The 15,526-nt window shown below is 42.5% G+C and overlaps 1 protein-coding gene across 1 annotated transcript; it reads right to left on the bottom strand.

Annotated features, from left to right (window-relative positions):
* Positions 1-8,143: 8,143 nt before the first annotated feature.
* Positions 8,144-15,090, bottom strand: LOC306916117 (tetraspanin-8-like). The gene is made up of 9 exons (XM_079493857.1): positions 14,898-15,090; positions 14,179-14,244; positions 13,532-13,645; positions 12,489-12,563; positions 12,052-12,147; positions 10,366-10,476; positions 10,148-10,189; positions 9,509-9,592; positions 8,144-8,885 (listed from the first exon to the last, which is right to left on the bottom strand). Exons 1-9 carry the CDS (start codon positions 14,955-14,957, stop codon positions 8,685-8,687), a joined length of 849 nt encoding a protein of 282 aa, XP_079349983.1. The 5' UTR covers positions 14,958-15,090; the 3' UTR covers positions 8,144-8,684.
* Positions 15,091-15,526: the final 436 nt, after the last annotated feature.

Raw genomic sequence — 15,526 nt, 5'->3', positions numbered from 1 at the left:
ACTACTGAAAATAAATAATTTAATTTTGTTTTTAATTCATGAACATTTTGGGAATGTTTTTTGAAAATGTTTTGAAATAAATGAATTAAAAACAAAATGTAGGAAACAAAAAATAAATAAAGGGACCCATACAAATTTGTCCTACTCACAAATGGGTCCCGACCCACTGTTTGGGAAACACAGTATTTTCAGTAGTTGTGTAGTGTTTTCAGAGGTTGAAAGTGGGAAAGAGGAGTGTGTCTGCATGTCACTCACCACAGGTTTCAGTGGAAACAATCTCCCCCCCCCCCCACCACCCCACACACACACACACAAAAATGCAGGTCAAAGGTTTGTGCATTGCCTCTAGGGAGTGTGCATGCAACACACAGATCAATAATAAAAAAGGTGAAAAGCTGCCTTGGTGGCGCTATAACAGGCTGTTCTGGAAAATTTGGGGAAGAGGTTCATCGTTGACATCCAGGGAGTGTGTGTGCAAAGTGTGGCATCGACCGGATTAACGGTGCCGGAGATTAGCTGGTATAGACGGACGGACGGAGTGCAAAACATACTCCCCATGCCTTCGGCTGGTATTATAATACTAACATAGTATTAGGTAGCCATATGTCAGTGAGACCTGGCCAAGTTGTGATATTTAAAAGCCCCACACTTCCATTCGTCCATGTAGATTTTACATTTGACTCACTCAATCTGACCTTATTCGCAGTGGTGCATTTCAAACCAATATACACCAGCTGGTGGTTCTATGCTGATTAATTGTGTTTCTGTGTGGTTGGAGGAATGGCCTGGTGTAGAGTTGTATTTGAATGCAAACACAAACACAATCCATGGAGGCACAGTCATGCTCTATGAGACATTCATTTCAGAGGCAGCTGCTGTGAGTAGGACTTTATTTTATTGGAGAAAAACACACAAACAACATAAGACTTCGAGTTTGTGCATTTTATAGCAGATGGCATGTAAAATGCAGAAATGGAAATAATACATTATAATTTGACAGGGACAATACAAAGAACAATGTATCACAGATTCACATTGTATGTGAGGTTTCTAGTCGAGGCAAAAAGAAAAAAAGGAAACACAGTAATCTACCTTACTATTAATGCGAATGTAAATAATCGTATCAGATATATTTAATATTTTCCCCAGGGGATTGTGGAAAAGACTAAATTAGATTTGCCCCTTTCAGTGCATATCCCTTTCACTTATTGCGAGACTGTTAGAATATCTTGCTGGTACATTTACTTTAAATGTACTGTCATCATGAAAAACGGGAAATTAAAAGTTAATATAAAATAATTTGAATCGATTTGTATTTAGCACAGTATAAAAACAATACAATAAAACAGGCAAAAATATAAAATGAGAAAGTTTTTATTTTCCTGTCACGGGGATCCCTTGATGTACTGTAAATCCTGCAGAAATGCAGGTGAATGTCGAAGGCCTACATGTCATAATTATGCGTATGTGCTGCAATGGACAGCTCCGTTTCGGAGGTGGGAGGGGAGGGCTTTTGCGTGTTGTTGCCCGTTTTTTTCAGTGTATTTTCAGTACATTTGTTTTCTAATTTATGGAATTTCTTAGATTTTCATCTAAGAAATTTTCATTTTGTTTTTAATTCATGACAATGTTTGCTGATTTGGAAATGTTTTTTTTTAAATGCAGGAAACTGAAAAATAAAGGGACCCATGTAAATATTATCTGCGACCCAGTGTTTGGGAACCAGTGTACTATGGAGTGTTGAACAGTTCCTGGTATTTGGGGAGTTTGGCGGCTGAAGACAGCTGCTATGGAGTGTTGAACAGTTCCTGGTATTCGTATTTGGCAAGGACTGTCTAAAGAGGACGAGACGCGAAGACCGTACGGGCGATGCCATGTTGCTTATGGTGCTCCATGTAGTCCAGAGGCTTAGTGCACATTAGGAGAATAGTGCACTTGCGGATAAAAGCGCCACATTTTTTATGAGGCTTCTTTATGTCATGCTAAAGGATTTTAGCCTAGGAGCCCTTGTCAAATATCTATTTTAAATATCAAATTGCAAGACTATCAATATCAATGAAATATGTGAAATATGTGAAAATCCGCCTAGTATTTTTCAGACTATATACATCATAAAATGATCAGATTACTTCCAAATGTGATAAAGTTGACTTATTTTGACATATACAAGTCACAGAACATGAAATATCATCAATAACACCTTTATTGCAATGAAGAATACAAATGAATATGCATCATAGTGCGAAACATGTTATAGAGCTGTGCGCATTCTGCCTAGCTGTCACAATTGCATTTGCAAAGTTGGGGAACAGTCCAAATTTGCATTGCTGCATTGGCAGGTATACATCACCTTTACAGGTGCATCTGATCAGCTCTCTGCAAGCTCTGGAAACCTTTGGAATGGTCAGTAAACTAGCACCCATGACCCTTCTTCCTTGGCCCATAGTTTTGTGGAGAAGGAATTATTTGATGGCTTTGTGTGCTGGTGGCCCAGATGCCTGCTTGGTAGACTGCCCGTTTCACATGTGAGTGCACCCTGGGTGGGAGGTAATTTCTCTATCGTTCGATTTTGTTCACAGAAGAGTTATTTTCTTTTTTCGTTGATGGAGCTCAAAGGACTGGATTTGTCGTACAAAATTACTGTCAGTCTTTCAAGCTCCCGGAAGTGCTGGCAGTCAACATCTAGTTGCTGGAAGGGATGCTTTGCCAGATTGACGAATGTTTCTGTCGCAGGCAGCATCATAGGCTTGCCAGGTCCGCCAAGCTGACTTCTTACCCTTTCCAATAATAGCCGGGGAGCGGGAATAGAGATGAACCTGTGATGTGTGGTGTATTTTCACACCCAATTAACCCTAAACTCACTAAAGTAGAGAAAACTGTAGAGTAGTGAAAAACCTCGTCAAAGCATCAGATCGGATCGGAGAAACACAGGCAGAGAGATGAACTGAAGATCCATGTTGACCATTTATTGAAACCAAAGACAAAGGAGAGAGCTTCCCGCGGCCCTGACCCGCAGGAGCTCCCAGCAGACTGACCACTGAGCCAGCTAACACTGAATGATTTTCACATTGACAACATGACATGATATACTTTTGCATAGACAGAGTTGAATTCAGAGGTGGAGTTAAAATTAACATACACATTTGGTGTCCCAAACGGTTCCTGAAGGACAATAGAATACTAAATATCTCTCCAACACCTCAGACGGCTTCAAACAGTATAGAACAAAGCAAGGTACTCAGGCTGAGTGATTGCTCTGAGTCTAGACCGGCCGTCTCCTAGCTCACTAACCAAATTAACAGTGACCAAATGTATCTAGTCTAATTATTGCAAATATTGTATTATGGCTTATATTGGCTATGGACTATATTTTACGATTCCACACTCCCCCCTTATGACGATCACAAGATTGGCATACAATAAAATACATATAGTCCATATTCAACTGTTGTACACCCCCCTTTTGACTCCATCACAGCCTATCGAACATCAGGAAAAACAACAACAAATGACAACATTACACAAAGTTCCCAGAATGATTACAACTGGTTCAAATTACATGTTTACGTTCTTCTAAATGATTCTTCTTCACATCCTTACAATACCCTGTCTGTAACTTCAAATCACTTTTTTAAACGAATTTCACATAACCTTATCGATCAATGATAGAAATGGAACTTTAAACATACTGACATTAAAATCACCACAACACTTTCCGTCTTAACCCCTTTGTTCCACTTTGAAACTCCCACTTTGTTGGAATAATTATTGGCCTTCAATCTTAATAACTAAACACCCAGTTTAATATGATATTAAGAGTAAAACATAGTCATAACATTCATTTTCAAATAAGTTTTTCCGACATGTTCGATAAATTCATTCATATTTTGAAACTACTCCTTCAAAGGCTTGGTGAGCGCGATGCGGGGAAGGGAGTGAGGCAAAATAAGATCCGATGCCAATACGATCCTAGCCAGAGGCCACCTCCTGCTTCAGACTAACAAGTCACAGTTCAACTTAACCAGGGTACTATCGGGTTACGTTACTTATCCTGACCCTAACTTTTCAAGTAACTACTTGATGAACGCTAACTCCCTCACGTTTAAAGACAAAAGTTCTCTCAATAATAACAAAAGAAATCTTGCACGTCGTGGCACCCTAACTGCCTCTAGTTGACATTATCTTAAACTAAATTTAACACGAGAAAAGAATAATCAGCTCTACTAATTCTAAGACGATTTTATACTGAAGCGTATGAGAGTGGCACCGGGATCTCGGCCGTCTGACACAGAGCATCAATTAATCTCAATAAAGCTAAAATTATTTAAACATTCTCCAAATTACCCCATAGACTCTATTTCTTGAATCAACTTCTTAACTAATTTAAATTCGACAAAACACACAAACATCAACGTATGCCTACATATACGCTGAATAGACTCACATTTAGACACACTTTTTGAATACAGATAAAGACTATTGAATCTCTCCATCCGTTATTAATAAACTTCTTATAATGTCGCATTTTTCATTGTCTCACCTCATGTCCGTTCTAGCCATGCGATCGGGTCAAACAGAAGCTGCATGAAAGATGCCAACTCCTCTCGCACCGCCGCTCCGCTTCCATTGTCCCATCCAACACAGCACCATACTCCCCCCTCCAGACATTACATGAATATGAAACATCACATAAATGACTGGAAAGAAAAACATGAACGCACGTGTAGCTACAGGCCCCGTCGAAACAAAGATACGCCGCAAAACGAGCTTGCAGATCCGCTGTTTCTGAAGAATTTTATGAACACGGTCGCCGTCCGCCCGTGACCACCCCCGCTGACGAAACGAACAATGCGCCGATTGCGCTGATCGCTCTCTTCTCCCGGTGCATGGACCGCTGATGAACACCCTCGGCCCGCTTGGTGAAGGCCGTGTAGATCGACTCCCTCGGGTTGGAGACTCGCTGCCCCCCGCCGAGACGTGAAGAGAAGCATGGTTCCCGTTGACGCGCTGTAGAGGCCCGCTGCACTCCGTCGAGTCCAGGTTGCTGTCCACATCAGAGATTCGGAGCACACCGTTTGCGCTGTTGTTCCCCATCCGAAGAGAAGACCACCTCTTCCCGCCGTAGACTAACGCCGTTTCGCCAAAAAATCAAACTAACCTCCGCTCGCCGAAACCAGACCAACCACCAACCGCCAAAATTAGACTGAACTTATCCAAAAGCCCCCGCCGGCTCTCTTCTGCCTGACACAAAAAAAATGCATCAAAGACACCGGGTTTCAGGGCAACATCTATGTGCCTCCCTTCGCCTGACGCAAAAAACGCATCAACACGACCGGGTCGGCACCATCTATGTGGTGTATTTTCACACCCAATTAACCCTAAACTCACTAAAGTAGAGAAAACTGTAGAGTAGTGAAAAACCTCGTCAAAGCATCAGATCGGATCGGAGAAACACAGGCAGAGAGATGAACTGAAGATCCATGTTGACCATTTATTGAAACCAAAGACAAAGGAGAGAGCTTCCCGCGGCCCTGACCCGCAGGAGCTCCCAGCAGACTGACCACTGAGCCAGCTAACACTGAATGATTTTCACATTGACAACATGACATGATATACTTTTGCATAGACAGAGTTGAATTCAGAGGTGGAGTTAAAATTAACATACACATTTGGTGTCCCAAACGGTTCCTGAAGGACAATAGAATACTAAATATCTCTCCAACACCTCAGACGGCTTCAAACAGTATAGAACAAAGCAAGGTACTCAGGCTGAGTGATTGCTCTGAGTCTAGACCGGCCGTCTCCTAGCTCACTAACCAAATTAACACATGTAGTGACCAAATGTATCTAGTCTAATTATTGCAAATATTGTATTATGGCTTATATTGGCTATGGACTATATTTTACGATTCCACAATGTCATGACATACTTTTTATTTGTGTTTTTTCTATTAACTTGGTCATTAAGGAACACAGAATGAGAGGTCTGCTCTGACCAAATGAATAGAAAAAAAACACAAATAAAAAGTATGTTATGACATCACAGGTCCTCTCAAATTTTGGGTGACTGGCTCCCCGGCTATTAAGGCATATGTTGTGTCACAACCGGAATATGCGTGAAACATAGGCAGGGCTCGAGATTTGGGTTCCCCTAGGGCCTAGGCTATTGCAGTCTACCAAGCGGGCATCTGGGCCACCAGCACACGAAGCCACCAAGTGATTCCTTCTCCACAGAACTATGGGTGGGTTAAGGAAGAAGGGTCATGGGTGCCAGTTTGGCTGAGCATTCCAGAGGTTTCCAGAGCTTGCAGAGAGCTGATCAGATGCACCTGTAAAGGTGACTGTAGTGTAGTACCTGAAAATGCAGTAATACAAATTTGGACTGTTCCCCACTTTGCAAATGCAATTGTGACAGCTAGGCAGAAAGCACAGCTCTATAACCTGTTTCACACTATGATGCATATCCTTGTACTATAATGGAAAGGGGGAGCAAACCAATATATTTATCCGTCCGGCTTCTCCTACGAAACTTGGCTATTCTGCTCAGCAAGCCATCCTGGGAAGCAGTATAGGGGAAGGCCTCTCGGAGGACATGAACACCCTTTCTTCATACCTGAAGGACTGCCGCCTCAAGCTCAGTGTTGAGAAGACTGTAGCAACAATGTTCCACCTCTACAAAAGGGAAGCAACTCGCCAAATCAACATCATGGTCGACGGTGCCCGGCTACAGTCCCAGTCCTCACCGACATACATGGAGTGAAGCTTGACAGAACACTGTCCTTTAAACAACACCTGGACAGTGTTAAGGGAAAGCCCGTGCCGCACTGATACAGCATCTAGCTGGCACCACGTGGGGAGTCACCACAAAGACACTGCGCATCTCCACCGAGGCCCTAGTTTTCCCTGCCGCTGAATACTGTGCCTCAGCCTGGAATCGCCCCAGCAGAGGTCAGGCGAGAAGCAGCCACACTGGCCCTCACTCGGAAGGCACAGTTGAGCAAATCTCACCTCCTCCACAAGGTCGTCACGGAGACACCACAGCGTACGCATCTCAAGTCCCGGCGGCCCTTTGCCACACAGGCCCAGGAACTGCTCGGCACAACACCAGCCGACACCTCCAAGGCTTCCTGGGTGAAGGCAAGATGGAAGGACCAGTGGAAGGCAGCAGATCCTTCCAGGCTTCACTGCTACATCGAGGATCTCACAGATGTTCCTGGCCAGCGCCTCCCCCGCAGGGAGTGGACAACCCTCAACCGCCTGAGGTCGGGTGTGGGACGCTTTGGTGCATCCATGCAGAAGTGGGGTCTCACAGACAGTGCCCACTGAGAATGTGGGGATCCATTACAGACTGTGGAACACGTGCTGACCAGCTGCCCCACATACCGGCCACCAAATAGTGATCAAGGCTTAATTGACCTAGACAATGACACACTGGACTGGCTTGCTGCAATGGAGCTGAAGGTCTAAGGACATATACTACAGAAGAAGCACAAACAAATTCTACATGCCACAGGAATCCATCTGCACTACATTGCCTCCGCTCACCTGTCATATGTATTGTACAAATATTGCTTTTGTGTGCCATACTGTTATTGTGCAACATTTTGCTGTGACGCAAATTATATCACAATTTCCACATTCACCGACCCCTCCCCTTTTCACTTCACACACACACACGCACATGCACACGCACACACAGCAGCACGGTATGGTACAGTACAGTATGGTACGGTACGGTACAGTACAGTATGGTACGGTACGGTAACGTACAGTATGGTACAGTAACATACAGTATGGTACATTGCAGTACAGTACAGTATGGTACAGTAACATACAGTATGGTACATTGCAGTACAGTACAGTACAGTACAGTACAGTACAGTACAGTACAGTACAGTACAGTACAGTACAGTCTGGTACAGTACAGTATTGTACAGTACGGTACAGTATGGCACAGTACAGTACGCTACAGTATGGTTCAGTACCGCACCCAAAATGTAGTCTGACTGAACAAGTGGGCACCCTGCACAAGTGGCCACCCGGACAACTGGCCACCTGGATGGTGTGGCGCGAGACCGTCCGATGGCCGGTCGAGTTATAGTTCATTTGTATGTATTCTTCATTGCAATAAAGGTGTTATTGATGATATTTCATGTTCTGTGACTTTAATAATGTCAAAATAAGTCAACTTTATCACATTTGGAAATAATCTGATCATTTTATGATGTATATAGTCTGAAGAATACTAGGCGGATTTTCACATATTTCACATATTGCATTGATAATAATGTCTTGCAATTTGATATTTAAAATAGATATTTGACAAGGGCTCCTAGGCTAAAATTCAATAACTGACCCTAACGAACCATCATGCAAAAAATTACGCTTTTATCCGCAATTGCACTATCCTTTCACTAAGCCTCCGGACTAATGGAAGGAAAGAAACATGCGCAATGGGCTATATGCAGCCAACACTTCCGCGTTCAGCTTCCTTGGTCTGAACTGCGCATGTTTCTTTCCTTCCATGGAGCACCATAAGCAACATGGCGCCGACCGTACGGTCTTCGCGTCTCGTCCTCTTTAGACAGTCCTTGGTATTTGGGGAGCTTGGCGGCTGAAGACAGCTGCTATGGAGTGTTGAACAGTTCCTGGTATTTGGGGAGCTTGGCGGCTGAAGACAGCTGCTATGGAGTGTTGAACAGTTCCTGGTATTTGGGGAGCTTGGGGCTGAAGACAGCTGCTAACGGAGTGTTGAAGAGATGCTGGTATTTGGGGAGCTTCTTGGGGCTGAAGACAGCTGGTACCTTCAGCACCACAGTGGTTGGCTTGGTGACGTCGTCTTGCATCTGGTGGATCATGGTGGAGGACAGTGCCATGCCCAGCACCTGTGGAACATCAGTGCTGAGTTTATTTAATCTTTTTCTTGCATGAATGGAGCAAAGATAAAGACTGAGGCCCCTTTTACATGAGAACGGTGTTCATAGAAAATGGCAAAATAAAGTGAAAACACCTTCCAGAGTGGAAATCATTGAAAACGCCGTCTCCTCCCATCATGTAAGCAGGCAAAACTGTGAATCCGCAAAACTTGACATCATGGCTCACGTAGGCTCACAACGCTTATGTTTATTACATTGATGCAGAGCCGTAAGCGATATTTGGAGTTCCTACAATGAGCAAGCGCTCCCTCGCCCCACTACAAATGTAGTGACTGACGGTGAATGTAAAACCATGATGTATTGTATTGTAAACAAAAAGCCTTGTATAGAACAATGGTGGTTCTTGTACATGGGTGCATTCCTGGACTATCTGGCAGTCCGTCACCACCAACTAGCGACTTGGCATGAACATTACAGCGCTTTTTTCAAATACAGCGTCTTCATGTATAGGGTGAATAAGAAATGAGAACGCAACGGGACTTTGCCATTTTCTCTGAAGCCTGTTCCCGTGTAAAAGTGGCCTAAATTAAACATTCACTGCATTTGCTGTTGTGTGTTGTAAGTAAACTCACCGCCATGATAGCCAGGGTGAAGGACACGCCCATGATGTAGTCAACACCCACGTTCAAGTAGCTCACGATGCTAGGGAAGCAGGGCTGAAGGACCGGATTAGACCATGAGTTTTAATCTTTTGTTTGGAATCCCAGTAGATAGTATGATGTTTTTCTTTAGCTGAAATTCCCTTTTCAGTTAACCTCTGATAATCTGAATAGGGTCTGAGGCTTCAATAAGGGAGGAAGAATATTGATGATTTGAATAATTTCTCTTTAACGGGATAGTTCACATTTTTTTAACTTAAGTTGTATGAAATACTTTTCAATTAATATAGTGGTTGCAACTGTATTCATTGCCCGAGTCCCGTGGTGGGAGTTCTGCTCTGGTTTTGGTGAATATTAAGTAGTTCCGGTCATTTTGTGGGGGGCACTGGGGTCACTCATTAAAAGTAAATGTATCCAAAAAACTAGCGTTATTTGTATTGTTGACCTATTTCTAAAATATTAGCACAACTTTCGTTGTAAAAACATAGTTCTGTGTGAATGAATTTAATACAGTTGCATCCACTGTATTAATGGCAAGTATTTCATACAGCTTTAGTAAAACAACTATCTGAACTATCCCTTTAAGGCATAAGGGCACTCAGAGAGACTGACCTGTGAGTAGATGGTCTTGGTCATCTGGCCGTATGAGTATGACTGGGAAAAAAGGAGAGATGTTTACAGTTCATGTGGAAATCTGTGCAATGCATGCATGCGTAGAGCCATGGTGATTACTGATATGAACAAAAAAATACTGTTTTCCTAAAGTTAAAAACAAAAGTCTCTATGTACTGTAGTATTATGATGTGTTTGTTTTACATGTAAACGCTCACCGTGTGCTTGACGATCGTGCAGCTCCCCACCGCCTTGTGGACGTCACACAGGCAGGATTCCGGGATTTGATTCTGCCAGTCATTGTAGGAGAACAGACCACAGCACTGGAGCTAAAGAAAGACACACAGAGTTCATTGCCATGCTGGCTTAGTTGTGGTGGACATTTTTGTCAAAATTCTATTTTTTGTCACAGGCATACTAAACGAGCGGACAATAATATTACCAGAAACACATAAAGAGCTGTAACTCTGAGAGTGTGCAAATGTCCATTTGGTTCCATTTGTACACTCTCAGAGTCAAGGGAGTGAAAATGAAACATTTGAGAACCACTGTCCTAGTGGACTCCTAATGTGCCATAGTGTCGTAGTAAATCAGTGTCATACATATTCTGAAGAAAACCAAGAGACTTGACATTCAGTAATTGGGCCTTATGATCAAAATATGAACATAATGGTATGTAAAATACCACAAAGAAATTGTGGGCGGCAGTAGAGTGTCCAGTAGAGCGTCCGGAATGGAACCGTGAGGTTCCCAGTTCGATACCGGGCTCCCCCAGAGTTAGTGTCGAAGTGTCCTTGAGCAAAACTCTGAACCCCTAATTGCTCCCGATGTGCAGTTTGGTGCCTTGCCTGGTTTGTGTGAATGGGTGAGGGTAATGCACAATCTATGTAAAGTGCTTTGGATAAAGCACTTTAGTGTGTGTGTGTGTGTGTGTGTGTGTGTGTGTGTGTGTGTGTGTGTGTGTGTGCGTGCGTGCGTGCGTGCGTGCGTGCGTGCGTGCGTGCGTGCCTGCGTGCCTGCCTGCCTGCCTGCCTGCCTGCCTGCCTGCCTGCCTGCCTTCTTGCATGTGTGTGTGGTTTATTGGTTTAGGTTCTTTAACTGAAACAGGAAATGACAGACTGCCGTTTGTTTTGTACAACAGTGGTTTCACACCAGGCACGCACGCATTTACTGAAAAGGAAACAGTGTTGCGTTGAACCACCTGCTCTGTGTTACCCAAGCGTTGCAACTGGTATGTGGCAGCTAGCTGAGAAGCCCATTCTTTGCTAAAGGGCAAGCATTTCAGGTGAAATTAAAGGAGGGCCGGGGTCCGTCATGCATGAAATCGACATAAACATCTATGTGATTTAACAGGCATTTCTTTTCACAATGATGTATTGACCACTATTGGATACTGTATAGGTGCCGACTTATTTCCTGGTGCCCTCGTCGTTCTGAAAGGGGGCGGGACTGCGACGCTCTATAGATCAGTGGTTCCCAGAAGTTTTTCATGTCAAGGACCCCCAAATTGACACTAATTAGTCCGCGGACCCCCATTTGAAAAGATATTCCAGGGACCAGTGATTCTAAACCCGTTTAATTTCAAGGACCCCCAGTTTGACATGCATATTAGTCTACAGACCCCCATTTAATGGCAGTTCTATCTCTGGGACCCCAATTTATACTGTAAAATCAATGTTAATTTAACTATGAGAATGTACACATGGAATTGGTTCCATTTGCACACTCTCAGAGTTACAGTCCCATAAGGGTCCATTTGGTTCCAAACTATCATTTAGCTGGGGACCCCCTGGAACTCCCTCAAGGACCCCTGTGGTGGGGAACTTTGGGAATCACTGCTATAGATGGTGCAGGTGTAGGCTCGTTCCCCGCATTATTATGCATGTGTGTAAAGGTTGTCTTACCGTCTTCTGCATGGAGTACACTGCATTCTTGTTTCTCTGAGTAGTCTTGTCCAATGGCAAAGCTGTTTTAAACATTTCTTCCATCTGCTCCACCATCTACACGCACGCACGCACGCACGCACGCACGCACGCACGCCACACACACACACACACACACAATAGTGTTTTATAGCTTTCTGATAAGTCCCATCAGCTGATGGGGTTCCTGCAGCTGTATTGCAATATAATTTGTGTTTTAAGATATTATTAAAACTGACAAACACAATTAAGTAACTTAGATCAGATGTATCCAGATTGGTTGACTGTTAAACATTGTTGTTTTAATCTTCAATGTAATTTATACTTGTGTTGTATGAATGAGGTTTCAAGCGATTAACTCTACAGTGAGTTAACAGAAACATTAGCTTTGCTGCTTGTTTATGGTGATAACGTCACACCTGAGGACGAGCGACAGCAGCTGAGACTCCAGTAGTCAGCATTGCGATGCCTCCAGTGATCGTAGACACCAGGAACTGCATTGAGACAGTCAGGGACGGGTTGGAGAAGATATAGTTTTGTTTAGTTTATTTCGATCATCATCAACAAGTCCTTTAACATTACATCCAACATTCCTTTTTCTTTTTGGTTGATCGAAAAAGCATAGGCCGAAGCTCAAGGCTTATTATAGTGCCTATCCTTAATTCATGTCCGTTTAACATTTACAAATATTGAATGAACCTTTTTTTATTTTTATACATTGATATACAGTGTCGAGGTCATCGTAGTAGGACAGTTGGCTTTGGTTCTCACGGCACATTGATTGACTGAGGTTAGGGTTAGTGACCTACAATAATAATACTCTTTATTGTCCCGATGGATATTCGTCTTCACAGTCTGTTCAAACATCCACATCAAAAAACAACACATAGCACATAATACCAAGATAATACAAAAACATGAGGTCCCTACTGTATACAGAACCATCCTATTGGCGGGGCAGATTGTTTAATGCCACGATGGCTGAGGGGACAAAACTCCTACTAAAAGGGACCTTTTTCCATGGCTTGGCAAGGTTCTGTATCTCTGTCCAGATGGCATGAGGTTAAAAAAGCGATACGTGGCCGTCACTGGCCGGTTAAGACTGAGGTTAGGGTTAGGGAGGGAGTGGGATAGCGTTAGTAATCGGTCGGACTAACGGGAGGTTGGAAGTTGGAACAATGATATGTTACCACAGGCTCAATGCGGCGCATTGTGAGCTTGTAGATCTGCTATTTTCAAAAGATTTTTTATACATTTGAAAACGGAAATTTGAAATGGGACATTCTGCATAATGAGTACTTTTGGTACTTTAGGTACATTTTGATGCCAATACCTTTGTACTTTTACTCACGTACATTTAGAATTTTAGACTTTTACAGAGTATTTCTATATTGCAATAATATTGTTATCTTAAAGTAAAAAGAAAAGTGAGTACTTTTCTCCACCACTGGCTTCAACTCACCATGACGAGGGCCAGCTTGTGCTCATAGTGAGCGCCATAGGCTCCCAGAAGAGAGAAGATCAAGGTGAGGCTACCCAACATGTACAGCAAGACGAGGCCTATTTCACGGACCAACTACAGAAAGAGAGACAGGGTGAGAGAGAGAGAAAACATTTGTAGACGGCTCGCTTCATATAGAGCCACACACACAAACACAAAACAGAGAGAGATGATGAGAGAGTGGCATTTAAAGTTGTACTAAGTTGGCTAGTGTAAAGTTGTTTTAATACTGTGACAGTTTTTCCAATGATCGTATAGCGGCAAACTGAGCACAAGATGCTGATCATGTGCGTCCTATGTCAGAGACCAGTACTCTGCCTCTAAAAGCCCCATTCGCAACTAGAAATTGGTTCAAGTTAGCCCAAATCGAAAGATGACGCAGAGTCAAAGGCGAGTGTGCTATACCCGGACACGAGTTAACAGTATGCTTTAAGATAAATGTCTCTCAGACTCTAACTATGCTGCCTCACAAGTCTACACTGAAAAACTAAAACGTTTGTGTTCACGAGCTGAGTTGACAGATTTGATCACCGGCTAATGCTCAAGTCAAACCGCCTACACATTGATAAATGCAGATAGTATGTTTGTTTTATTTTAATTTTAAGTACCTCTGTGTCCGTCTGTCGCCAGGTGTCATTCCACAGGCCCAGAACTAGGATAAGTACACCAACCATCTGAAACGAGAGCACAATATATAATATGCACAATATTACGTTATCCAAAAACAATTATATCAATAATAATATCCATCCCTGCATGCCCAAAGTTAACCAGCTTCAATCTATATTATTTGATTGTATTAAAACATCCTATAATCACAACAATTATGTCTACAAATAATAATATAGGCCTTCACATCATAGCTTAAGAGGATGAGGCATATTTTGATTTTAATTTGATAAAACACAATGCATAGCCTACAACTCAAACAATATGCCCTGTCACTGTGATCTCATAGGCCTATTACTTTTCTGAGCAGTTTTAGGACCAAAGCAAATAGGCAGAGAAAAAAAAGAATATGTAGCGGTAGCCTATATTTTAAAACAAAAGTGAGGTTTCACTTTCCCCACCTATAGCTAGGCTGCTAGACATTTATATAATTATCTAAAACCTAATCAAAACAACTTATTTTAATAGGGTTCCCTGCGTCCGTATCAATTTGGAGAGCCTATTATCATGAAAAATGTTTACACGCCACTATATCTTTATTATAGGTGCAGCATACACGGCTATATGGAAATGTGTGCGTGCCTAGTCTGCCTACAGGTGGAAACCGATATTAATAGATTATGAAGTGTGCGCGCTTCTACGCCATTCATTTACTCACCGAAAAAAGCAAGTTGTAGGAAGTGAACAGACTCTTGAGACGAGAGTTGATTTTTGCCATTGTGAGATTAAAACCGGTCTTCTGAGCGAATAGGCTAAATAAGCGTGCTGTGCCTTCCTTTCCAGACGTTTAGGCAACGTGCAGGGTTCAGTCTTCAGTCACAAAGTGGAATGCAAGGGGCGGAGGAGGAGAGAGTCGAGAGATCCTTTGACTCCAGTCTAAATCACTGGTTCCTAAACAGTGGCTCGGGGCCCATATGTGGGTCGCGAATATAATTTTATGGTTAATTGTTTCCTACATTCTTTAAATTATTACATAATTTCAAAATATCTCCCCTCCCCTCCATTTCTTTTTTTCTTTTTTTAAATACACATTTTTCACGAGTTAAAAACTAATTGAAATGTGTTTTTCTTTATGATCAAAACTTTGATTTATATACAGATAAACCTGTAAATATTAAATAAATAAATAAATGATCCATGAATTAGAGGGAAACTTTTAAGAAATAGTGAAAATAGCAGATCTATAAACTAGCTCAGAGTCACAACACAGCATATTATTCCCCTGTGGTGTGTGTAATAATAAACTTTGTGAACTTCATGTTCATGATAGCCTACTATAGCTTTCAA

This window comes from Electrona antarctica, assembly GCF_951216825.1.
Source record: "Electrona antarctica genome assembly, chromosome: 23".
NCBI classification, from domain to species: domain Eukaryota; kingdom Metazoa; phylum Chordata; class Actinopteri; order Myctophiformes; family Myctophidae; genus Electrona; species Electrona antarctica.
The sequence above is the reverse complement of the archived record's forward strand: the minus strand, read 5'-3'. Positions and strand labels throughout refer to the sequence as shown.

Excerpts from the sequence above, each read along its gene's own strand:
- LOC306916117 (XM_079493857.1), bottom strand. The coding sequence starts at position 14,957 with ATGGCAAAAATCAACTCTCGTCTCAAGAGTCTGTTCACTTCCTACAAC. Across the intron at positions 12,564-13,531 it reads ACAAGCTGGCCCTCGTCATG|TTCCTGGTGTCTACGATCAC; the intron begins GTGAGTTGAAGC and ends GTCTCAATGCAG. Across the intron at positions 12,148-12,488 it reads CTGCTGTCGCTCGTCCTCAG|ATGGTGGAGCAGATGGAAGA; the intron begins GTGTGACGTTAT and ends GCGTGCGTGTAG.